The sequence below is a fragment of the Suncus etruscus genome, chromosome 13 (genome assembly GCF_024139225.1).
Source record: "Suncus etruscus isolate mSunEtr1 chromosome 13, mSunEtr1.pri.cur, whole genome shotgun sequence".
NCBI lineage: Eukaryota > Metazoa > Chordata > Mammalia > Eulipotyphla > Soricidae > Suncus > Suncus etruscus.
The window spans coordinates 18853013-18876258 of record NC_064860.1 but is presented as its reverse complement, the minus strand read 5'-3'; the positions used below and the strand labels follow the sequence as shown (position 1 = coordinate 18876258).

Genomic DNA, 23246 nt, shown 5'->3' with positions numbered 1-23246 from the left:
AATCAAACTTCATACACACACACACACACACACACACAGTCCCTTCATTAAAGGTGAAGGTTTTACATCACTTAGGAAGAATCCATTCTGCACTAAAGTAATGGAGTTTCCATCTCATGAAAGAGGTATAAGGAGATATGTGAGTTAGACCTTCAAGTAAAGACTCCACAAATCTATTGAGGTTATCTCACTTCTCAATGTGAGATTTCATTGCCTTTTATGCCAGACATTTACTGAAACGAAGTTTCTACATGGAACATTCTTCGATCTTCAAAGGCATTCCTTACTTACTAGAACTGTTTTACTCTCGTATCCTGCTAACTTCAAGAAAAAAATGTTATTGTGATGATATAATACATATATGAAAATATTCTTTAAGATCCTGTCAATATAATAATATGACACAATATAGTAATGTGCACAATATGTCTATGCTATTAAATGACCTATTCTTTACAAATAAATTATTTTATTAAAAATTCATATTTCATTTACAAAATAATAATTTTGTGATATATATTGATAAAAACAGTATTTCTAAAGTAGAACTGGAAGCAGTGTTTTTCAATGAAACAATTGGCAGCATTTTAATAATTGATTTTTAAATATTAATAATATCTACCTCAATAGGAGATAGTAAAGTCAGCATTTATACAGTTTATAAAAATATCAGCAGCCTTCCTTCCACCAATGCCCCCTCACTGGGAAGGCCATTGTACTGGTGAAAGGGGGTATACTTATTATGACTGAAACACAACTACAAACAGGTTTGTAATCATGGTGCTTAAATAGAGATATTATTATTATTATTGGTTATATATCAGCAGCATCTTGTATTCCTCCTTTTTATGAAACTCCACTTTGTAACTCTTACGCAGGCTGTTCGTACCTATGGAAGGGAAATCCACATGACCGAACTTCTCGAAAAGCTAGACTTCTATGTTTTGCCTGTGGTCAATATTGATGGCTACGTGTACACCTGGACAAAGGTATATGAACTCATTCTGTCAGAATCTGGTAAAAATTAAAGCCAACTACTTTCTCTGACACATTTCCCAACCATATGATCCACTTCTAGAACCGAATGTGGAGAAAGACCCGTTCTACTCATCAAGGTTCTGCCTGCATTGGAACTGACCCTAACAGAAATTTTGATGCTGGTTGGTGCAGTAAGTGTCTGGCTGGCTACTTTGCACTTATCTGTCAAAAGCCATACATTGAAAAAAAAAAACAAAACAAAACTACAGAGACCTACGGCAATGTGTAAATGAAGAAAAGTATGTTTTATATATACTTCAGAGTTATGACTTTCTAAAAGTAGAGATGATAGATAGTTTTAGTCAATTAAAATTTGAGAGTCAAAAAATATCTCCAGGTGAGATAAACTTTAAATAGGGAATCATTTAAATAAGTGTTTAAATAGAAATGATATGTTATAATTTTGTGATCTAAGTCTTAGAAAATAACTGCAACAGTCCCTCTCCTCGCCATATCCTCAGGATATATCCCAAGACCCCAGTGGAGTTTCAAAATCACAAAGTATGAAATCCTATAAATAACCTACATGTCCCTATCATGCAAGCCTGTGGTAAAATTTACAAATCTTACAAATGTTTACAAATGAGGCATGATGGAAGATGAATAGCAATAATGAATAATCTAGTAGAACAATATATATATATACTATTATGACAGGTGAATGTGGCATCTGTCTCTTTTTTTCTCTCTCTCTTTCATATGTCTTATGTAGATCATTGTATTTTCCCACAGTGGTAAAATATTGGATGGTGGGAAATTAAAACCATAGAAAGTGAAATCCCAAATACTGGAAGCCATTCTTTAACAGAAATTCCTCATAGATATATTCTTGTAAATAAACCATGTTTATTAATTTTATGAATATCATTTTCTTTTTACTACATGGCAGTAGCTGAAATTTTTCACCCTTGAGCTAAAATTCATAGCATCTTAGTTTTATTATTAAAAGGAGACAGAGAGAGGGGCCAGAGAGATACAAGGAGGTAAGGCTTTTGCCTTGCATGCAGAAGGACGGTAGTTCAAATCCTGGCATCCCATATAGTCCCCTGAGCCTGCCAGGAGGGATTTCTGGGTGCAGAGCCAGGAGAAACCCCTGAGCACTACAGGTGTGACCCCCCCCAAAAAAAAATGAAAAATAAAAATAAAAGGATACAGTTTATAATGCATACTTATACTTTATAATGCATACATTATATGCATAACTCATAATTCTTTATGAGAAGAGTAAAGACTTTAACTTTCTGATTTGAAACATGCCCTGTGAGAACTTCAGGCGGGAACCATCTGCCATGAACTATGATCCATGTTTTTTTTCAGCAATGGGAGCCTCTACTAAGCCTTGTGATGATACCTACTGCGGACCTTCTGTAGAATCTGAGAAAGAGACTAAAGCCCTGGCTGATTTCATCCGTAGCAAGCTCCCCTCCATCAAAGCCTACCTGACTATCCACTCATACTCACAGATGATGCTGTACCCTTATTCCTATGATTACAAAGTCACCAAGGACAATGTTGAGTTGGTAAGTAGTTATGGGAGTTCATACGTTATGTTGCTATTAAGAGTTTTTCCAGAGGTGGGGGGAGAGTTTTTCCAATTCTACTCCTGAAAAAAAAAAAAAAAAAAACTCTTGGAAAAAGTTCTGAAAGTTTATTTATTGATTTTGAGTAGCAGACACAGAAAGATTCAATGCAAATTTGCAAGACTTCTGTAGTCAGCTAGAAAACATGATTAAAAGAAATAGGATTTGGGTTCAAGGGATGTCTCCCAGCAGGGGGTTTATTTGCTGATCTTCAAAATGACACTTTATGTGCTTCCTCCTGATTTCACTCAAAACTGTCTCAAGTGATGCATTTTGGAGACTCCAAAAATTTATACAAAATTTATACAAAATTGCATTCAAATAAAATTGGGCCCCATAATAACTGATAGCTACAACTCTTCCCTAACTCAGTGTCTTTGTGCAGTGCCCATCAGCTGTCTTTGGGTTTAATCCAGGAGTGGGGTGAATTGATGACTGAAATAATTATCAGAAATTTAGTATTGTCAAGTAGCTTTGACCTGAATTTGACAAAGGCAGAGCGTGGCATATATCATTAGGGATTTGGCTATTAAGTTGCTACTCGGGTGAGTGATCAGATCCTAAAAAATGCATATTTTATAGTTTGAGTGAGACACAGAAATGAATACATGAAGAAATGATATTAGCAGGTGATAAAAAAAAGGCAAAGAAATTGAAAGTGTATTTGACAAAAGCAAAGAAAAAAAAAGAAATTTTGGTAAATCAAGGTAAAATTTTATGAACGTTAATAAGATTTTTTAACATTCACAGTAGCATACATTACACATTTTAAATTCTTAAAATAATATACTTTCAATTATATTAAAACACCTAGCTACCAAAAGCTGGGGTTAGTCATCTGAATTGAGAGCTGTTATTTTGTACTTCCAGATTTATTCTTTCAGAATCAAATAAAATGTGTAACATTTAAATGATTTGTGATATGCAGAAAAGGAAAACTCCACTTCTAAAGAAAAAACAAGAGCTAATAAAATCATTTTATTTTCTTTTTTTTTTTTGGTTTTTGGGCCACACCCGGTAACACTCAGGGGTTACTCCTGGCTATGCGCTCAGAAGTTGCTCCTGGCTCGGGGGACCATATGGGACACCGGGGGATCGAACCGCGGTCCGTCCAAGGCTAGCGCAGGCAAGGCAGGCACCTTACCTTTAGCGCCACCGCCCAGCCCCAATCATTTTATTTTCTTTAAGAAAAAAAAAACTATTTTCCAAAATGCTTCCCATTTTCTCCATCTATCACAGAATATAAAGAAAAGGTAAAACATCATTAGTTGAAATTAGTTAACATTCCCATTTCCAAAATAGGTGAGTGCCCACTGGGTATACCCTAGGCTGCTGTCCAAAAGGGGTACAAATAGCTCCCCACTTCCATTCTAATTTTTCTGGCCAGAAGAATAAAGACAGTAGCAACAATGTTTGCTTAATTCCTGTATATTTAAATTATTCCACTTCCAAAAATAAACATAAGAGCTATAGCTAAACACTGCTGAGCTCATAAGTGAAATAAAAAAAAATTACAAACCATAGGAAAGGCAACAAAAATCCATAGATTTAGTTTACATATAATTTTAACCTGGATATTAAAAGATGAATCCTAATAGAAATATTAAGTGTGTTCCTTGATTATGAGCTTTTGATCCTTTCTAGTTTGGGGGATTAAGTTTAATTTTTTTATAATATCTTTATTTAAACACCTTGATTACAACATGATTATGATTAGGTTTCAGTCATGTAAAGAACACCCCTTTCACCAGTGCAACATTTGCCCCACCAATTTCCCAAATCTTTCTCCTCCCCACCCAAACCCCCGCCTGTACTCTAGACAGGCTTTCTATTTCCCTCATACATTCTCATTGTTAGGATAGTTCAAAATGTAGTTATTTCCCTAACTAAACTCATCATTCTTTGTGGTGAGGTTCATGAAGTGAGCTGGAAGTTCCAGTCCTCCTCTCTTTTGTCTCTGAAAATTATTGCAAGAAAGTCTTTCATTTTTCTTAAAACCCATAGATGAGTGAGACCATTCTGCATCTCTCTCTCTCTCTCTCTCTCTCTGACTTATTTCACTCAGCATAATAGATTCCATGTACATCAATGTATAGGAAAATTTCATGACTTCATCTCTCCTGAAGGCAGCATAATATTCCATTGTGTATATGTACCACAGTTTCTTTAGTCATTCATCTGTTGAAGGGCATCCTGATTGTTTCCAGAGTCTTGCTATGGTAAATAATGCTGCAATGAATATAGGTGTAAGAAAGGGGGTTTTGTATTGTATTTTCATGTTCCTAGGGTATATTCCTAGGAGTGATATCGCTTGATCGAATGGGAGCTCAATTTCCAGTTTTTGGAGGAATCTCCATATCACTTTCCATAAAGGTTGGACTAGACATCATTCCCACCAGCAGTGAAAAAGAGTTCCTTTCTCTCCACATCCCCGCCAGCACTGATTGTTCTCATTCTTTATGATGTGTGCCAGTCTCTGTGGTGTGAAATGTTTAATTTGCATCTCCTGATTAGTGATGAGAAGCATTTTTTCATGTGCCTTTTGGCCATTTGTATTTCTTTTTTTTTTATCAAAGGGTCTGTCCATTTCTTCTCCCCATTTTTTGATGGGATTATGTTTCTTTCTTGTAAAGTTCTGTCAGTACCCTGTATAGTTTGGATATTAGCCCCTTATCTGGTGGGTATTGGGTGAATAGTTTCTCCCACAAGATGGGTGGCTCTTGTATCCTGGGCACTATTTCCTTTGAGGTGCAGAAGCTTCTCATCTTAATGTATTCCCATCTGTTTATCTCTGCTTCCACTTGTTTGGAAAGTGCAGTTTCCTCCTTGAAGATACCTTTAGTCTCAATGTCGTGGAGTGTTTTACCTACGTGTTGTTCTATATACCTTATGGTATCAGGTCTGATATCAAGGTCTTTAAACCATTTGGATTTTACCTTCGTGCATGATATTAAATGGGGGTCTATGTTCACTTTTTTGCAAGTGACTAACCAGTTCTGCCAACACCACTTGTTGAAGAGGCTTTCCCTGCTCCACTTAGGATTTCTTGCTCCTTTGTCAAAAATTATGTCTGGGCAACATTCTCTGAGTACTCGAGCTTATTCCCCTGATCTAAGGGTCTGTTTTATTCCAATACCATGCTGTTTTGATAACTATTGCTTTGTAATATAGTTTAAAGTTGGGGAAGGTAATGCCTCCCATATTTCTTTTCCCTAGAAAATGCTTTAGCTATTCGAGGGTGTTTATTGTTCCAAATGAATTTCAAAAATGTATGATCCACTTATTTGAAGAATGTCATGGGTATCTTTAGAGGGATTGCATTAAATCTGTATAATGCTTTGGGGAGTATTGACATTTTAATTATGTTAATCCTGCCAATCCATGAGCAGGGTATGTGTTTCCATTTCCATGTGTCCTATCTTATTTCTTGGAGCAGAGTTTTATAGTTTTCTTTGTATAGGTCTCACATCTTTAGTCAAGTTGACTCCAAGATATTTGAGTTTGTGTGGCACTATTGTGAATGGGGTTGTTTTCTTAATGTCCATTTCTTCCTTATTACTATTGGTGTATAGAAAGGCCATTGATTTTTGTGTGTTAATTTTGTAGCCTGCCACCTTGCTATATGAATCTATTGTTTCTGGAAGCTTTTTGGTAGAGTCTTTAGGGTTTCCTCAGTAGAGTATCATGTCATCTGCAAACAGTGAGAGCTTGACTTCCTTTCCTATCTTGATTCCCTTGATATCTTTTTCTTGCCTAATCACTATAGCAAGGACTTCCAGTGCTATGTTGTATAGGAGTGGTGAGAGAGGACAGCCTTGGCTTGTGCCAGAATTTAGAGGAAAGGCTTTTAGTTTTTCTCCATTGAGGATAACATTTGTCACTGGCCTGTGGTAGATGGCCTTAACTATATTGACAAAGGTTCCTCTCATTCCCATCTTGCTGAGCGTTTTGATCAAGAATGGATGTTGGACCTTATCAAATGCTTTCTCTGCGTCTATTGATATGATCATGTGATTTTTATTTTTTTTCTTGCTGATGTTGTGTATTATGTTGATAGATTTATGGATGTTAAACCATCCTTGCATTCCTGGGATGAAACCTACTTGATCATAACGAATGATCTTCTTGATGAGGCATTGAATTCTATTTGTCATCTGCAAATAGTAAGAGCTTGACTTCTTTTCCTATCTGGATGTCCTAGATATCTTTCTCTTGTCTAATTGCTATGGCAAATACTTCCAGTACTATATTAAATAGGACCGGTGAGAGAGGGCAGCCTTTTCTTGTGGCAGATTTTAGAGGAAAGGCTTTTAGCTTATCACCTTTGAGTATAATATTTGCCATGGGCTTGTGGTAAATGGCTTTGACTACGTTGAGAAAAGTTCCTTCCATTCCCATCTTATTGAGAGTTTTTAATCATGAACAGGTGTTGGACCTTATCAATTTCTTTCTCAGAGTCTATTTATATAATAATATGGTTTTTATTTTTCTCTAGTTAATATGGTGCATTATGTTTATTAATTTGCATGCATTAAACTGTCCTTGCATCTGTGGAATGAAACCTATTTGGTCATGGTGTATGACCTTCTTGATGAGGCATTAAATCCTATTTCTAGGATTTTGTTTGAGGATCTTTGCATCTACATTCCTAAGGGATATTGTTCTCTAGTTTTCTCTTTGCCACTTGTCTGTCTGGTTTTGGTATCAGGGTGATATTTACTTCATAAAAACTATCTGGGAATGTTTTATTTTCTTCAATTTTCTGGAAGAGTCTAAAAAGAATTGGTAGAAGGTCCTCTTGGTTTGGGGGAAGAATTTTGGTAACCATTTTTATTTCCTCAATAGCATTAGTCTGTTCAGATATGCCAGATTATCTTGGTTTAACCTTGGGGAGTTATAGGGGTCCAAGAACTTACTTATTTCTTCCAAGTTCTCATGTTTTGTGGCAAAGAGTTTCTCAAAATAACCTCTTATTACCCTTTGAATCTCTGAGCTGTTTAATTTCCAGGTTTTAAATTTTTTTCTTCTGTGTCCCTTTGTAGTTCACTTCTAATTTCAGTGCATCGTAATCCTAGAAGGTAGTCTGTACAATTTCTACTCTCCTGATTTTATGAAGGGTGGTTTTTTTTGGGGGGGTCTGTCAGGCCCGGTGACTCTCAGGAGTTACTCTTCGCTATGTGCTCAGAAATCACTCCTGGCTTGGGGGAACATATGGGATGCCAGGGGATTGAACCGCGGTCCGTCCTAGGCTAGCGCATGCAAGGCAGATGCCTTACCACTTGTGTCACCACTCCAGCCCTTGGAGGTGTATGTTTTATGAGTCAGAATGTGTTCTATCCTGGAGAATAACCCATGTGCATTGGAGAAGTATGTGTAGCCAGTTTTCTAGAGGAGGAGAGCCCTATATATATATCTACTAGGACACTTTCTTCTATTTCTCCTTTCAGAGCTCTATATTCTTGTTAGATTTCAGCCTACTTCACCTATCAAGGGGTGACAGGGCTCTGTTCAAGTCTCCCACTATTATTGTGTTGCTATTGATGTCTTCTTTTAGATTTGTCAATAATTGTATTAAATATTTTGCTAATTCCTCTTTGGGTACTTATATGTTTAGGAGTGTGATTTCTTTCTGTTGTGTATATCCCTTGATTATTACAAAATGTCCATGTTTGTCCCTTATAACTTTTTTAAGTTTAAAGTTTGTGTCATCTGATATTACTATGGCCATTTTGGGATTTTTTTTTGGTGGGGGCACACCCAGTGACACTCAGAAGTTACTCCTGGGTCTGCACTCAGAAATCGTTCTGGGGGAGGGGGAAGAAATCGTTTCTGGGGGCTGGAGCAAAGGCACAAGCGGTAGGGTGTTTGCCTTGCATGCACTAACTTATGACAAACAGCAATTCAATCCCTTGGCACCCCATATGGTTCCCCAAACCAGGAGCGATTTCTGAGTGCATAGCCAGGAGTAACACCTGAGCGTCACTGGGTATGGCCCAAAAAGCAAAAAAAAAGAAAAGTGTTCCTGGCTCAGGGACCATTTGGGATGCCGGGGATCAAATCTGAGTCCATCCGAGCTCATCCCTGTGCGACAAATGCCCTATCACTGTGCTTCCACTCTGGCCCTACTCCCCTACTCCAGCTTTAAAGACTTATTTGCTTGGTTAATTGTCCTCCAACCTTTGATTTTGAGTCATTTGTTCTGAGTCTGTGTTTGTTTATTCAGATGTGTTTCTTGTAGGCAGCAGAATGTTGGATTCCACTTTTTGATCCATTTTGCCATTCTGTATCTCTTAACTGGTGCATTTAGTCCATTGATGTTGAGAGAGAAGATTGTGATAGGATTGACTGTCATTTTTCTGTAGGAGATTGGTGTGTATCTTAGTCTCTCTTCTCTAAAGTAAACCTTTCTGTTTGTATTTTAAGGCTTTTTTTTTTTTTTTTGAGTCAATAAAGTTTCTGAGCTATTGTTTATCCATGAAGCTATGTATGCTTCCTTCAGATCCAAATATGAGTCTGTCTGGGTAAAGTATTCTAGATGAAGTATTCATTTTGTTGAGTTTTGTCAGTATATCCCACCACTGCCTTCAGGCTTTGAGGGTTTCTTGTGACAGGTCTGCTGTAAATCTTAAGGATGCACTTTTGAATGTAATTTCTCTTTCTTATCTTGCTGCTTTCAGCATTATATTCCTATCTGTGGGATTTGTCATTATGACTAGGATGTGTCTTGGGGTACTTTTCTTCAGATATTTTTGGACACGCAGGATTTGGCTGCATGCATTCTTTAGCTCTGGGAGTTTCTATACAATGATATCCTTGTTGATTCTTCATGGGGATTTTCCTCTTGGGTCTCTGGAATTCCAATGATTCTTAAGTTGTTTCTGTTGAGTTTATCAAAGACTTCTATTTTTATCTGTTCACATTATTTGAGGATTTTTCCATTGTCTGATCATTTGTTTTAAGGCTCTTTTATAATCTAGTCTGTTGTATGGCGCTGTTATGCATCTCATTTTCCAGCGCACTGATTCTGTCCTCAGTCAATATTACTCTGTTGGAGATGCTTTCCAGTCAGTTTTTCATTTAGCCTACCTAGTTTTTCACAGTTCTGTTATTACAGTTTGTAATTTTCTTATTTCTATCTTCGTATCCTCTTGAATCTTATTTGTGGTTCATTCAGTTCATTCCATGCTTTCTTGCTTTCTTTGAATTCTATGAGGATCCTGCATATCATATATCTTCTATAAATTCCATATCTAAGAGGCTCAATAGGTAGTCAGCACTTTTCAGGTCATCGGAGCTGCCATCTTCATTCTCTACCCAAGATGGAGGCCTGTGTTGTTTCCCCATTGTCAAGATTGTAGTGTGGTGTTTTCTATGTGTTGTTCTAGAGTTCATTGACTAGGAGATGTGTGTGGCCATAGAGTGGAGCAGCCAGGCTACTCTGGCTTCATCTTTTGTGGGCAGAGTTAGCTCACCTCTGTTGACGTGCTGTCATCGAACTCCTCTAGTGAGTAGTTCACAGCAGCAGCAATGGCAGGTCAAGATGGCACCCACGTTAAAAATGCACACAGAAGGATCAGGCTCTGCCCTTTGAGGGCCTCATTTCGCTACTATTTCACAAAGTATATCATTTATCATATGTATATGGGCTGGAGAGATAGTAGAGAAAGTAGGGCACTTACCTTGCAAACAGCCAACTTGGATTCAAACCCTGACACACCATATAGCCTTCCAACCCCATGATCTCTGAGCACAGAACCCAAAGTAAGCTCAAAGAACACCCAGGTATGAACTCCTCCAAAAAAAAAAAAAAAACTAGTCAAAATAAAACTGTAATGTCTATTTAAACTTTAATATCAATTTTACATTTGAGAATTTTAGAAAATAGATATATTTGTTTGACATGGTTTTTATTTGTAATGGGAATGTCAAAAACAAAAACTAAAGTCTTGATCTAGGGATAAGGAGATAGCACAAGGATGAGGGTGCCCTGCCGTGCATGTTCCTAAACCAAGTTCAATCTCAACACTGCATTAGCTTCCTTGATCAATGTCAGGTGTGACCCTATGGTTCTCATGTCCTGGGGCCTTGAACAAACTTTGACCCTAGACTTTAACCGATTATCTAATTAGTCTAGAATCACCAGACTAACAACGTTGAAAAAGTTTTGACACCTAGAAAGATAAATGTTTCATCCAAATCTTCTGTCACAATTAAAAAAAGTGACCTCTGTTTTGAGAAAACAAAAACTCTTAAACGATGAATATAAAGAACTCCTATCATCATATAACCCAACAGATAACTCAGAATTTTTTTAAAAGAATGCAAAGCAGACTTGTCTTATACATGATTCAATATAAATATATGTAATTTGTATTTCTCTTTGTACATTTAAAAAAAACTTGTAAGAGTATATATATAGTAAAAAATTCTTCTAGGAGAATAAGTCTCAAGGAAATTGTTTTGTACTTAGCAATCTCAGCTCAAAGTTAGAATATATCATAAGGAACAATTCCTTTGATCTATGAGTCATGGTTCCAAAAAGTAAAAGTCATATGCTGCATTGCTGAAAGATCTTTATGTGTAGCTTGCCCAACAATTACATATCTCAGGAGTCAACTTTCAGAGGGAGACCAGAAAGTATGCAGGAGATTGATGAAGTGGAGACATGGAAAAAGAAATAGCATGTATTTCAAAAAAAGATACCAAAAATAGAAAAGTAATGAGGATAAAAATAGTTTGCATATCAAATATTTTCCAGTTCACAAGCTATGTTTACATGTATTACATTATCATAAGAAATTATAACATGTATAGTTAATTTTCATTGGCTTCATAACCTATTTATTGCCCAGTGTTGACTTCCTGAGTATAGTGATCACTATCTTTAAAGAAGGATTTTTAAATCATTTTTATTTCCTTACAAGTGAGGCAAGTACTTTACTATTGAGTCATATCACTAGTTTCCAAACAAAGTTTAAATCTCAGAATAGAACACACTTAGAAATCCAAAAGTCTAAAGGTATAAAATATTGAATATGATTGATTTATTCTCCAAAATAAAATGAAAGGAGAAATCAAAAATGTTCCCAACTCTATCCAGATTTTGCATTCGTTGAGCCCGGAGGTGTTTCCAATTTTTAATGGGCCTTCCCCAAAAAAGGCCCACCATGGCATTTTTACAACTAATAGTATAATATACAATATATAATAATATAATATAATATATAAACTATATAATATAATAGTTTTACAAAACAGGAACCCAGGGGTTGACAGTACAGAAATTAAGAATTTTTTTTTTTTTTTGGTTTTTGTCCCACACTAGTGACCCTCAGGATTTACTCTTGGCTATGTGCTTAGAAATTGCTCCTGGGTTGAGGAGACCATATGGGATGCCAGGGGGTCAAACTGCATTCTGCCTAGGCTAGCGCATGCAAGGTAGATAGATGCCTTATGTCTTGTGCCAACGCTCTGGCCCCATGAGACATTTTTTATACCACTGATCTTGGTTTGATTCTCAGCAGATCCCAAAGTCCTGAGTATTTACAAGTGTGTTCCAAACTTCCCACCAAAAAAAAAAGAAAGAAAGAAAGAAAAAGAAACAGGAACCCAAAATAATATCACCTTAACTATCATTTTGACTCAAATGGACAGTCTTTAAGCACAATGAAAAAATTCTGATCTAGGGCAGGATGGAGTCTTGTACCAAATTTCCTCATTCAAACCAAGAATTTTTTTTTCTTTTGGTTTTTGGGTCACACCCGGCAGTGCTCAGGGGTTACTCTTGGCTGTCTGCTCAGAAATAGCTCCTGGCAGGCACGGGGGACCATATGGGACACCGGGATTCGAACCAACCACCTTTGGTCCTGGATCGGCTGCTTGCAAGGCAAACGCCTCTGTGCTATCTCTCCGGGCCCTCAAACCAAGAATTTTATAGCTAGAAGTCTTAGAAATTGGATTTGCTTTCTCATCTATTAGGTGACCCCATGAAGTCTTGGCTAAGCCAAAACCAGTAAGTAGGCCTAGAGTCTACTCCATGGCCTTGAGTTACAGAATTCTAAAAAATTTCTCAAGGTATTTAGTTTACAAAGACACACACAGACACCCATACATCTCTGTGGTCATGTTCTATGTTAGTACTCCATGTATATGTTTTGCAAAACAGCATTAGTCAGATAAAGTCTTCTCATTCTACAAACTATGTCTTGATTGCTTCTGTCTTTGGATCATGTCAAAAATGTACAGGGTCAGATCTAGGAGACATGCTTTCTCCAAACTCAGTGTTTTTACTCTGGCCCATATTTTCATAAATGTAAATTCATTCACTAGCAGAAAAATGACAGCAGCAAAGGTGGGCCTTCTGAAAAAATGATGACTTCTGGGCCTAACACTTTAGGTCCAATGGCATGTTTTTATTTTTAATAAAAAATTCAGTTAATGAACCACCAAGATTAAAAGTCATAGCTATACCCAATTGTATGAGCATATAACAAGACCATAATAATAAATAAAATTCGGGGCTGGTGCAGTGGCTCAGTGGTAGGGTGCTTGCCTTGCATGCAGCTGACTCAGGACAGACAGTGGTTCAATCCCCCAGTGTCCCATATGGTCCTCCAAGCCAGGAGCAATTTCTGAGAGCATAGCCAGAAGTAACCCCTGAGCATCACCGGGTGTGACCCAAAAATAAAACAAGACAAAAATAATAATAATAACAAAATTCAGCGGTAAGGAATATTGCAATTAGGAAGTGAAAAGAAAAGGACTGTGTATAGAGTAACAGTTAACATATGCCCCAACTAATAATAGCATGTGCTCAAAGTCATGGTACCCTAGGAGGAAGACTAGTATCAACAAGGTCTCAAAAAGCACAAGAGCCTGCTGCAGAATTTTCTCAGAACTCTTTTTTGGGGGGGGCGGGGGAGAGGCCACAACAGTGACACTCAGGGGTTACTCCTGGCTATGCGCTCAGAAATCGCTCCTGGCTTGGGGGACCATATGGGACACCGGGGTATCGAACGGTGGTCTGTCCTAGGCTAGCGCCAGTAAGGCAAATGCCTTACCGCTCCGAATCACCACTCAGGCCCCCAGAACTCTTAATCATGCTTAAAATATTAAAACTATAGAAATGGTAACCGGGTGTATCTTTTATTAGAGAAACTGGTATCTGGCTTATAATGAAACTAGATTTTTTTTGAGCAGTTAAAATTCTCCTCCAGAACCTGGCTAATCCCTGTCATAAGCTATTGATCAGAAATTTCACTGGACACCTGGTATGTGTTTCACATAAACCATGGTTCCTACTACAGATTGCCAGACCTGACTGCAATTCTGAATGCCTGAAATTAAAAATCTGGTAGAAGAATTTCTAAATAGGAAGTTGCCAGTGAAGCTGTGACTTAGGAGCACTGGCAGGCCTCTGAATTGTGTAATAAGGAGGTGCAATGAAGTTCATGGTATAGAGCTACAATCCATTCTGATTCCTTGAATGTTGTTTAGGATTTAGATGGCAAGAGAATAAGACAGAGCAATGAGAAGTCAGCAAATTCTTATCCTGAAAGCGGGAGTTGAGAGGAACAGCAGCAAGACTGTTTGGATGTTTTCAATCAGAGAGTAAAGGATTCAAGAGGGATCAGAATACCTTCACAGGTTCTGGACCCATTGACCTGTTGGACAGAGAATTGTCAGGTTAAACATAGTCATTCCAGAAGTTCTAAGTTCAGATAAGCCACAAAGACAATTAATGGAAGCATTTTCCCAGTATTTCCAGAGACAGAGATAACCTGAAAAAAAAAAATCTGTGGTTTGCTGAAGGTTAAAAACTAATGAAAGAGTACATAGAAAGAGTACAACAGGTCAATTACTTGCCTTGCATGCAGTGATCTAAGGTCAATCTTCAACACTGCAAATGGTTCCCCAAGTACAGCCAGGAGTGATTCCTGAGTATTAGCCTATAAGTAAATCTTGAGTACTGACAGGTGTGATCCAAATTCTTCTCCTTGACCCACAAAAAAAGAACACATTTAACTGGACATCCTATATTATTGTTTAAGACTGACAACCTGGCAGATAAAAGTCAATGTGTTAGCAAGATCCACTTGGTTGATTTAGGAGAAACATGTAGTGGGCTCAGCAGAAGGAAAAAAAGCATTGAGAGCAACTGTGAAGACAGTTTTCTATCTTTTAAAACATTTTCTCTAAAACATAATCATTAATGTTTAACCATGTTAACATAAACTTATATTACCCAATTCTCTTACAGAAGAAAACCTGGCAACTTTGCTGAGAGGTTTTGATTAACATAATTGTTGAAGTGCTACACCCTACAGGGTACAGGGCAGCACGTTCAGTCCACCCCACAACAAAGAATTATTCCTGCCCAGCATGCCAGGCCAGTGTTGTGCTGGAATAGGCTGGAGGGGTAGTACAGTAGGTAGGGCACTTACCTTGCATGCAGACAACCTGACTTCAATCCCCAGCATTCTATCTAGTACCTTAAATCCACCAGGAATAATCCCTGAGTGAAGAGCCAGGAATAACCCCTGAGCATTGCTGAGTGTGGCCCCAAAACAAAACAAGACAAAAACTCCCTAGTCCTGGCCCAGAGTCACAAAATTTCATTCTTAACTACCCAATAGCTGACTGTGGCCAACATGTCAAAAATATTTTTTCTCTAGAATTGGCGATTTTAGCTGATTCATACCTTACTTTTTCCCTGCATTTTAGAGTACTTAAAAATACGAAGATCAGCCAAAGAAGCAATGTGGGTGACATCCATGAAAGTGTTACCAGAGTCTCCAGGGAATCTAGAGTCAGGCAGGCTCTTCTCTCCCAGTCCAAATCTGTCCCCAACTCCTCACCTCCCTCTAATCTCTGCGTTTTGTGATCAGAGCAATTGCCTATTTACTGGAATTCTTCTCAGAAATATGTTTGTGTTTTATATGTCCACAGTTCACAAAAGTTTTGTCCTTAGAAGCTTTTCAGAATTCCCTTTTTGGTAACAAATTCTTGAAAATTAAATTCTTACCCATCCCTGGGTAAGTTAGCCATGATCACAAGGAGAGAAGGAAGGAAGGAAGGAACTCACAGTTAAAGATCATGTTGCTGTGTCTTGTGTCACATGTGTTCACCCAGGGAGATGATTCATTTTAGGACTTGAAGTGAGAAACAATAGTCTAAGGCAATTTCTTTTGAATTTGTCATAGTCCATAATCAGGCTAGGGCTTTTATTTTCTTCTTTGTGCCCAGAAGTTAATTATTAAAGACAGTCCTGAGTTGACACCAGATATGTGTTTGAGAAATACTGACAGTGGGACTTTGGCAGTGGTTGGTTCTGTAGAAAGGTAGGTCAATAGTAAAGAGAAATTTTACCTTATTCGTGAAACACCCTCCCATAAATCACACACACACACACACACACACACACACACACACACACTCACACATTGTGCTCACAACCTAAGAAAACATTATACAGGTTGGTCCTTTATCTCTTGGGCTTTGAGCTAACTGTAACATTTTAGACAGACACTCTCTGTCTTTTGCTCTCTGACCAAGACATTTTTATTTCAAGACAACAGGTAAGAAAGGCGAACAGATACATAAGATGTGGTAGGAAACACATAAGTAAGAATTCATAATGGCAGCCATATTTGGCCTAGACAGAAAGCTAAGTTTTCTCAGAGGCCAAGTTATATTTAGCTTTCTTCTGCTCTTTACAATTGGTAAAGCCAGCTTCAGCAACACTTCTTTTGAAGTATTTCCAAGGCCACACAGAGATGTGAAAAAGAGCATAGGATTTAAAGCAAGAAGAATCTAGCTCAAATAAGCCATTTAGGGGTATCTGTGCCCTTGGACAAATTCTTTTATCATCTTTGTGTTCCAGTTCTTTTATCTGTAAAATGGGGATAAAAATATCCAACTTTTATCAAGAGCTCTTTGCAATGCCTAAGGTTTATGTAAATAATAGTTCTTATTTCCAATCCATTGAGCAAGATACAAACTGTCAATCCAATGACAGGTTGGAGTTTCAGGATCTGGGCCAGACTCTCTGATGTGTCTGATATGAGGTATTTCTGTAGGCTTTGGCACCTGAGCCCCTTTGTACAAAGAGATACAAAGAAAGGAGTTACCATTCCATCTCTTCAACCCCACCCCTCTCCATCCTTTCTGGCCAAGGTTCATCCTCCAGCTCAGATGGAACATTGCCACTGAACATAAGGCCCTGCATGGCATTCCATTCTGCTAAAAAGTCCCATCTCGATGAAATGTGGACAGACAGTGCCAGGAAGATAAATGAATAATATTTGTGAAAGTATTTGAACTCTTCAAAAGGAAAGAGCCATGCTGATCCTGGGGATTTTTGTGAAGATAATTGGAATTTAAATGATAATATTTGGGTTGATTAATGTCTACTCTGAATTCTTTTTCTTTGTCTGTGCAGACGGCACAGCAGAATTCAGTGTCCAAATGTGGAAGTCTATCAGCCTCACTCCTTGGTATGGCCACTTTACCCAGAGGCATCCCAATGTCCACTTAAGTGGGTCATGGCTCACCCATAGCAGAATGCAACACATCACCCCATCCAATTCAACCTGTAATGCCCAGAAGTTCCAGTGTAAGTCAGAAGTCAACCTGTGCAAAGAAGCACAAAAAGAATAAAAGCTCTTGTGTTGGAGTGATAGCACAGTGGTAGGGTGTTTGCCCTGCATGCGGCATACCTGGGACTGACCCACATTCAATCCCTGGCATCCTGCCAGGAGCAATTTCTGAATGCAGAGCCAGAGTAACCCCTGAGCTCCACCTTTTGGTGTGGCCCAAAAACCAAAAAAATAAATAAATAAAAAGAATAGGTGCTCTCAAGGATAGACTAAGCAAGGACCAAATAGATGGTAAGACCATTGAACAAGACATAAGATGATAGTAACTTTGGAAGGTGTGAATCCTCACCAAGGTATTCTTGGGGGTACCTAGAAAAATGAGAGAATGAGGGATAGCTTTGCCATGGCACAAGAACAGAGAGACAGAGCATTCCAGCCCTAAGGGATATGCACCCAAAATTCTGGAGCTAAGGAAAGGCCAGAAGGAAGAGCAAATGTCATTGAGGAATCTGACTTAGCAGGAACTTGGGATGCCCCTGGGTGAGAAAGGAAGAGCTTAGAGTCTTTATGCCCAGACAGGTGACTTGATCTCCACAGAACATGAGAGAATTTTGTGGAAGATGTGAGAATGAGAAAGCAATGGGAGATCCTCAGCTCATGCACAAACTAGATATTTCTTTTAACATGCAGCAGTGTGAGAAGCAAAGAGTTATGTAAACTAATACCAATCTCAGACATTGCCTTGGCATCAAAGGAAGAGCAAATACTTCCAAAAGGTGCCTATGGAGAGCTGGAAAATATTCATTATCTCTATATATGCCAGTGCAAGGTTTAAGAAAAAAAGACCAGTTAAAAGGTTTTGTCTTGACCCTAACGGTTGTTATGGTCAAACTGATGAATAGATAAGTCAAAAGAGATAGCAAATCACAAGTCGCCTTCCTTCAGTTGGTTGGGCCAGATAATACTGGTATTATGTTATACCAGTAATTAATATTGGGAGATTTGAAGGCTCAAGGAGTTGATAATAGCAGGATCTTTTATCTTAAATCTTTTTTTTAAATAAAACTTTACTTTTGGAGTTAATCCTAGCCTCTCTTTCTCTTGCCCAGTTATTAAAATACAATCAACATATAAGATTGTATTTACTGGCTGATGAGAGCACAGGGGTAAGACACTTGTCTTGCACAAAGCCAAGTGTGGCTCAATCCCAGCATCACTTATAGTACCATTGCAACAAAAGGAAGAATTCCTAAGCATCACAGAGTGTAGTCAAAATCCCCACTAAAAGAAGATTTGAGTTAATTATACTATGGGATGATTTGATACATGGCAAATGTTATCAACTGTTTACCACCACAAGGTTAATTAATACATTCTTCATCTCACATAATTGCCATTTTGTTGGCAGCATGATGGTAAGAGGATTAAGTATAACCCCTTCACATCTTTCAAATACACAGTACAGTCTTGTTGAAACCAAACTTAAGATAACTCTGTTTCTATCCTATTTCTAATGATAAAAAGTAATTAGTCAAGGTTTAATGAAGAGGGATAAGTACATAAAAAAAGCATGAGGAATGCAGCTAGAGAAAGAGAAATTTTTAGGATCCGAGATTCTGCTTTATAGAAAAAAATAGTTAATATAAAAAATAGTGATATCCTTGGATGAATGGAAAGTTAAAGGTATCATAGATTATTAGGCAACATGCTGCTAACCCAATATGTCACCATGCTTCATAAAGTAAAAACAAAAAATATGGTTTTCAATTTCTTCTGTAAATTACTCAGGGTTTGTAGGCTACTCAGTTTTTTAGCAGTATTGGCTCTAGCTTAAAACTGGAAAAAAAATTGAGTGTCTTGGCAAGAATAAGATAGCAACAAGAATTCCTGTAGGTCTCCCCAGAAAAGAGAGATCCCAGAATGTAAGATAAAGTGCTTATTGCTTAACTAGTTTAGAGAAATAGAAAACTAAAATTTTTTGTTATTGTCCCAACACTCTGACAATAAGAAGTACATAAATTCCACAACTTCTTTATCCACTCAGCTGTTTTTGGATATCTATGTTGTTTCCATGTTTGGGCAATGGCTATTTTACTACGTACTACAATAAACATGGGTGGATCTATCTTTTTTGGATAAGTGTTTTGTGTTCCAGAATTTATGCCAAGAAGTGGAATCACTGGGCTCTCCCTATTCTTATTTTGTTGAGATGGGATGAGAAAGACAAGTACAAGATTATCTCAATAACCTGTGGTTTATAGGGAAGCAAAATAAAATATAGATAATATTGATTGGTAGGACTCTTGGTACTGGAATTTAAAGTGAAAACATCAGAACCTGGTGTGATCTCACAGAAGTATGGGGAGAGTGTCTTGCTTGGGCTCTTTGTTGGTGGTTAAGTGAAATAACTGTATATACCAAGGGCATACATGTCAACACCACTGTGAACACATGACCTTAACTATATAAAATTGTTTACTCATAAACTCAAGTGAAAGAGATAGTTCAGTTAAAGGCAGTTAAAGCACTTCTTTACATGCTGATGACCCATCATCAGGGTATATTTGAGCACAGATCTGTGAGAAACCTTTGAACCACACTGGGTATAAATTTAAACTTAAAAAAACATATTATTATGATTTACTCACATTTTTCATCTTTCAGGCATATGTATGAGATATATTTATGATGGCAGAGATAAAATATAAGTAGTTTACAACCAGGATGAATTATGGCTTCTTCTCTTGTAATAAACAATATGATTCTCAGATCTATATTCCCCATACATCCAAGTCAAGCTTGCTTTTAAAATGATCCATGTAAAGAGACAACATAGATAAATTAATGTCTGCTATTTCTTATTCTAAAGTCCAATCATTGTTCTCTAATGCTTTAGTCTAAAACTCTTCCAAGCTGGACTAGCCATTGTTTGGGAGAATTGTGGATTCTCTACGATAGCATGGAATGTATACTTGGCCACATGGGAATTTGCAGGGTTCAGAATACACAGTTCTGGCTTCAGAACTGGCAGGTTGTGTACTGTTTTGTTTGAGGTAATTTTGCATCCATTGATTTTTGCTAGTCTACAACCGTTAAATAACATTTTTACACTGTCATGTACACCTCTCTGCCTCCTGTCTTCCTTTTATAAGCTATTTGCTTCTTAAAATCAATTTGAGAAGTAACCTAACTCTTCATACACAGTGTGACATTTTATTGTGACAATCTGTGTTATTTTGGACAATGAGAAACCAATCGGGACATGCTTGCTCTCTTAACATTAATGTATGGGTGAGAGTTTTTTGGTTAGTGTTGGGACTGACTTGTCCATTTGCTGCTGGTATTTTGCAGAATGCCCTGGCTAAGGCCACTGTGAAGGAGCTGGCTACACTGCATGGCACCAAGTACACATATGGACCAGGAGCAACAACCATTTGTGAGTTTGGGCTTCAAAATAGCACCCAGAATACACTTTCACAGGGTCCTCAAAGCCTGTCCTCTTTAAACCTTTTGCCTGGTTGTGGATGTCTTACAAACTTGTCATCAATTTTCTGTTCATAAAACAAGAAAAAAGAAGACCCTTTCTGTCTCAAAAATGCCTCCACCTGCCTCATGGGCATCTCCCGTGTGCCAGCCTTACTGGAAAGAAAGAAGGGGAGGATTGAGAGACAGCACAAGAGAAGGGGAATGGTGGGGCGAGAGATTTACTGGATTTAGTGGAGAGGAGGAAAAGTCAAAGTTGGTTAGAATGAATATATGGATAAATGAAAGAATAGGTGGATGAATGCATGGATAGACATGGAATGAACAAATGAATAAAAGCACAATTTATGTAACAACATTATAACTGCTATTACCTCAGCAACAATAAATGCCAGGCCTATGATAGACCTGAGGAAGCAAACATTATGGCTATCCCCACATTCAAGTTGTTCCAGTTTCCTCTTCCTGCTTGGCTAGGCAGGGCTCAGAGTCATTGCCCTTCTGCAACTATCCTACAGTTTTCTTTATTTTCTTCTTCCAAATGACTCATATTTGGTAAACGCAAATTGCGTATGAGTTGATAAAGTTAACTCTAGCTCCCAAATGCAAGGAAAACTTCAAATTATAAAACAAATTACCTTCTACCTTTGGTACAAAATGTATCACTTCAACAAAAGTTAGGTACAAGCATAATAACCTTTTAGAATGCCCTCCATTATAAATTATCCAATCCCTTCCAACCTGCATCTTTGGCACTATAATCTTTGGTCATTAGAAAGGGAAATAGTCTTTTAAATTTTAACTTCTTTCTAGACTGAAAAAAAATGTTTTTCCCCTGCTCTTTATTCATTTTAGATCCTGCTGCTGGGGGCTCTGATGACTGGGCTTATGACCAAGGAATCAAGTACTCTTTCACCTTTGAACTCAGAGATAAAGGCAGATATGGCTTTGCTCTCCCTGAAAGTCAGATCCAACCTACCTGCGAGGAGACCATGCTAGCCATCAAGCACATCGCCAAATACGTCCTGGACCATCCATACTAGGGCATGCACAATAACCTATCTATCTGTGACTAGCTCACTCTTTCTTTGCCTGTCTCAACATATCTGGATGCTCTCCAGATCCCATTCTTGTAATCTTCTGAATTTATTGAATATATCTGGTTCATTCATATTGATCATAATAAAGGCAAATCTTTACAATTGGAAAACTTGTTATTTCTTTAACACCGTGTTCTCTCAAAGAGTTGAGACGAATTGCAGAAAGATGGTGTTGAGGAGGCTAAGGATTAGGAAAAATTGGCCAAAACTGGAAGAATGCAGAGATTATCATTCCAATGGAGCAGAGTGTTATGAAAAAAAAAGAAATAGAAGTGCAAACTTGGGATTGCCAAACATGGAGTAGATTTAAGGGACATATACCTTGGCTTAACCTATACTTTAGCTCTACAAAGTTCCTTTTCCTTGAAGCCTAGCACATACCAAGTACAAAGATAAACATCTGCAGAGAGAAAGAGAATGAAGGAAGAGAATGTTTCTACCCCTTAATTCACTGATTATTTCATCTAGGTGGGTTTTCATTGGCAGAGAACAGAAAAATTGCCTTTTTTTTTTTTTGAGTTTTTGGGACACATCTAGAGGTACTCAAGATTTACTCCTGGCTCTGTGCTCAAGAATCACTCCTGACAGAGATTGGGAAGCAATATGGGATGGCAGAGATTCACACACACGCACACGCACACACACACACACACACACACACACACACATGAATCCAAATGAGCTCAAACTTTTTCTTTATGCTCTTCAGAACCTATAAGAATAAAAGATGGACTTCAGGATCTTGAAAGGCCTACTGGAAGGAGGTGGGGATCTTGCCTCAGGCTGAGCTCAGGTGTCTGATTTTGGATTTGAAACTTGGTGAAAGAACAATGGGAAGAAACCCTGAAGGCATTTTGCCTCTTAAGTGGTGTTTTTAAAACCTGCGGGGCTAACTAGGTATCCTGGAGATAAAACTAGAGGGAATTTATTTTGAAGAAACTAGAATAAAGGAAAGTAAAATCAGTTCCTGGATTGTTCATCACACGTATTCCTGAAGTTTTTCAAAATTGGAACCAAATATGCTAAAGTTGGAGTAAAATTGTGCCACACTGACATTCTAAAATACATTAAAATGCAAATACAATATATAATTCAAACTTCAAAATTATATGTATTTAGGTTACTTTAGGGACTCATATTTTTCCAATCATACAACAAAATAGTATCTCATTGTTTTATATATGAATTCAAGAAAAATAAATTCTGTGTCTAAAATATATATTGGAATATTTATAATAGTCCAAGCCCAGAATTCTTTGAAATTACTTTTAAAGTGTCAAGCTCAAAAAATGATTAATTGCATTAATCGACCACTAGATGGCGGCAGTGTTGCTGCTACATTTTGTCAAGCAATCGTCAAAATAATTTAATACCATCTCCCTGTTTTATTTAAGCTGTGTCCATATTGTGAAATGGAGAAAGTTCTCCTGTGTACTTATATGAGTGGG

The 23246-nt window shown here is 37.7% G+C and overlaps 1 protein-coding gene across 1 annotated transcript in view; it reads left to right on the top strand.

Moving 5' to 3' along the window:
- CPB1 (carboxypeptidase B1) overlaps nucleotides 1-21741 on the top strand; it is a 38505-nt gene extending 16764 nt beyond the window's left edge. Inside the window, exons 7-11 of the mRNA XM_049785349.1 lie at nucleotides 879-989; nucleotides 1079-1169; nucleotides 2356-2558; nucleotides 20567-20651; nucleotides 21554-21741. Of these exons, the coding sequence (XP_049641306.1) occupies nucleotides 879-989; nucleotides 1079-1169; nucleotides 2356-2558; nucleotides 20567-20651; nucleotides 21554-21741 (678 nt within the window). The remainder of the gene's footprint in view (nucleotides 1-878; nucleotides 990-1078; nucleotides 1170-2355; nucleotides 2559-20566; nucleotides 20652-21553) is intronic.
- The last annotated feature ends 1505 nt before the right edge of the window (nucleotides 21742-23246 follow it).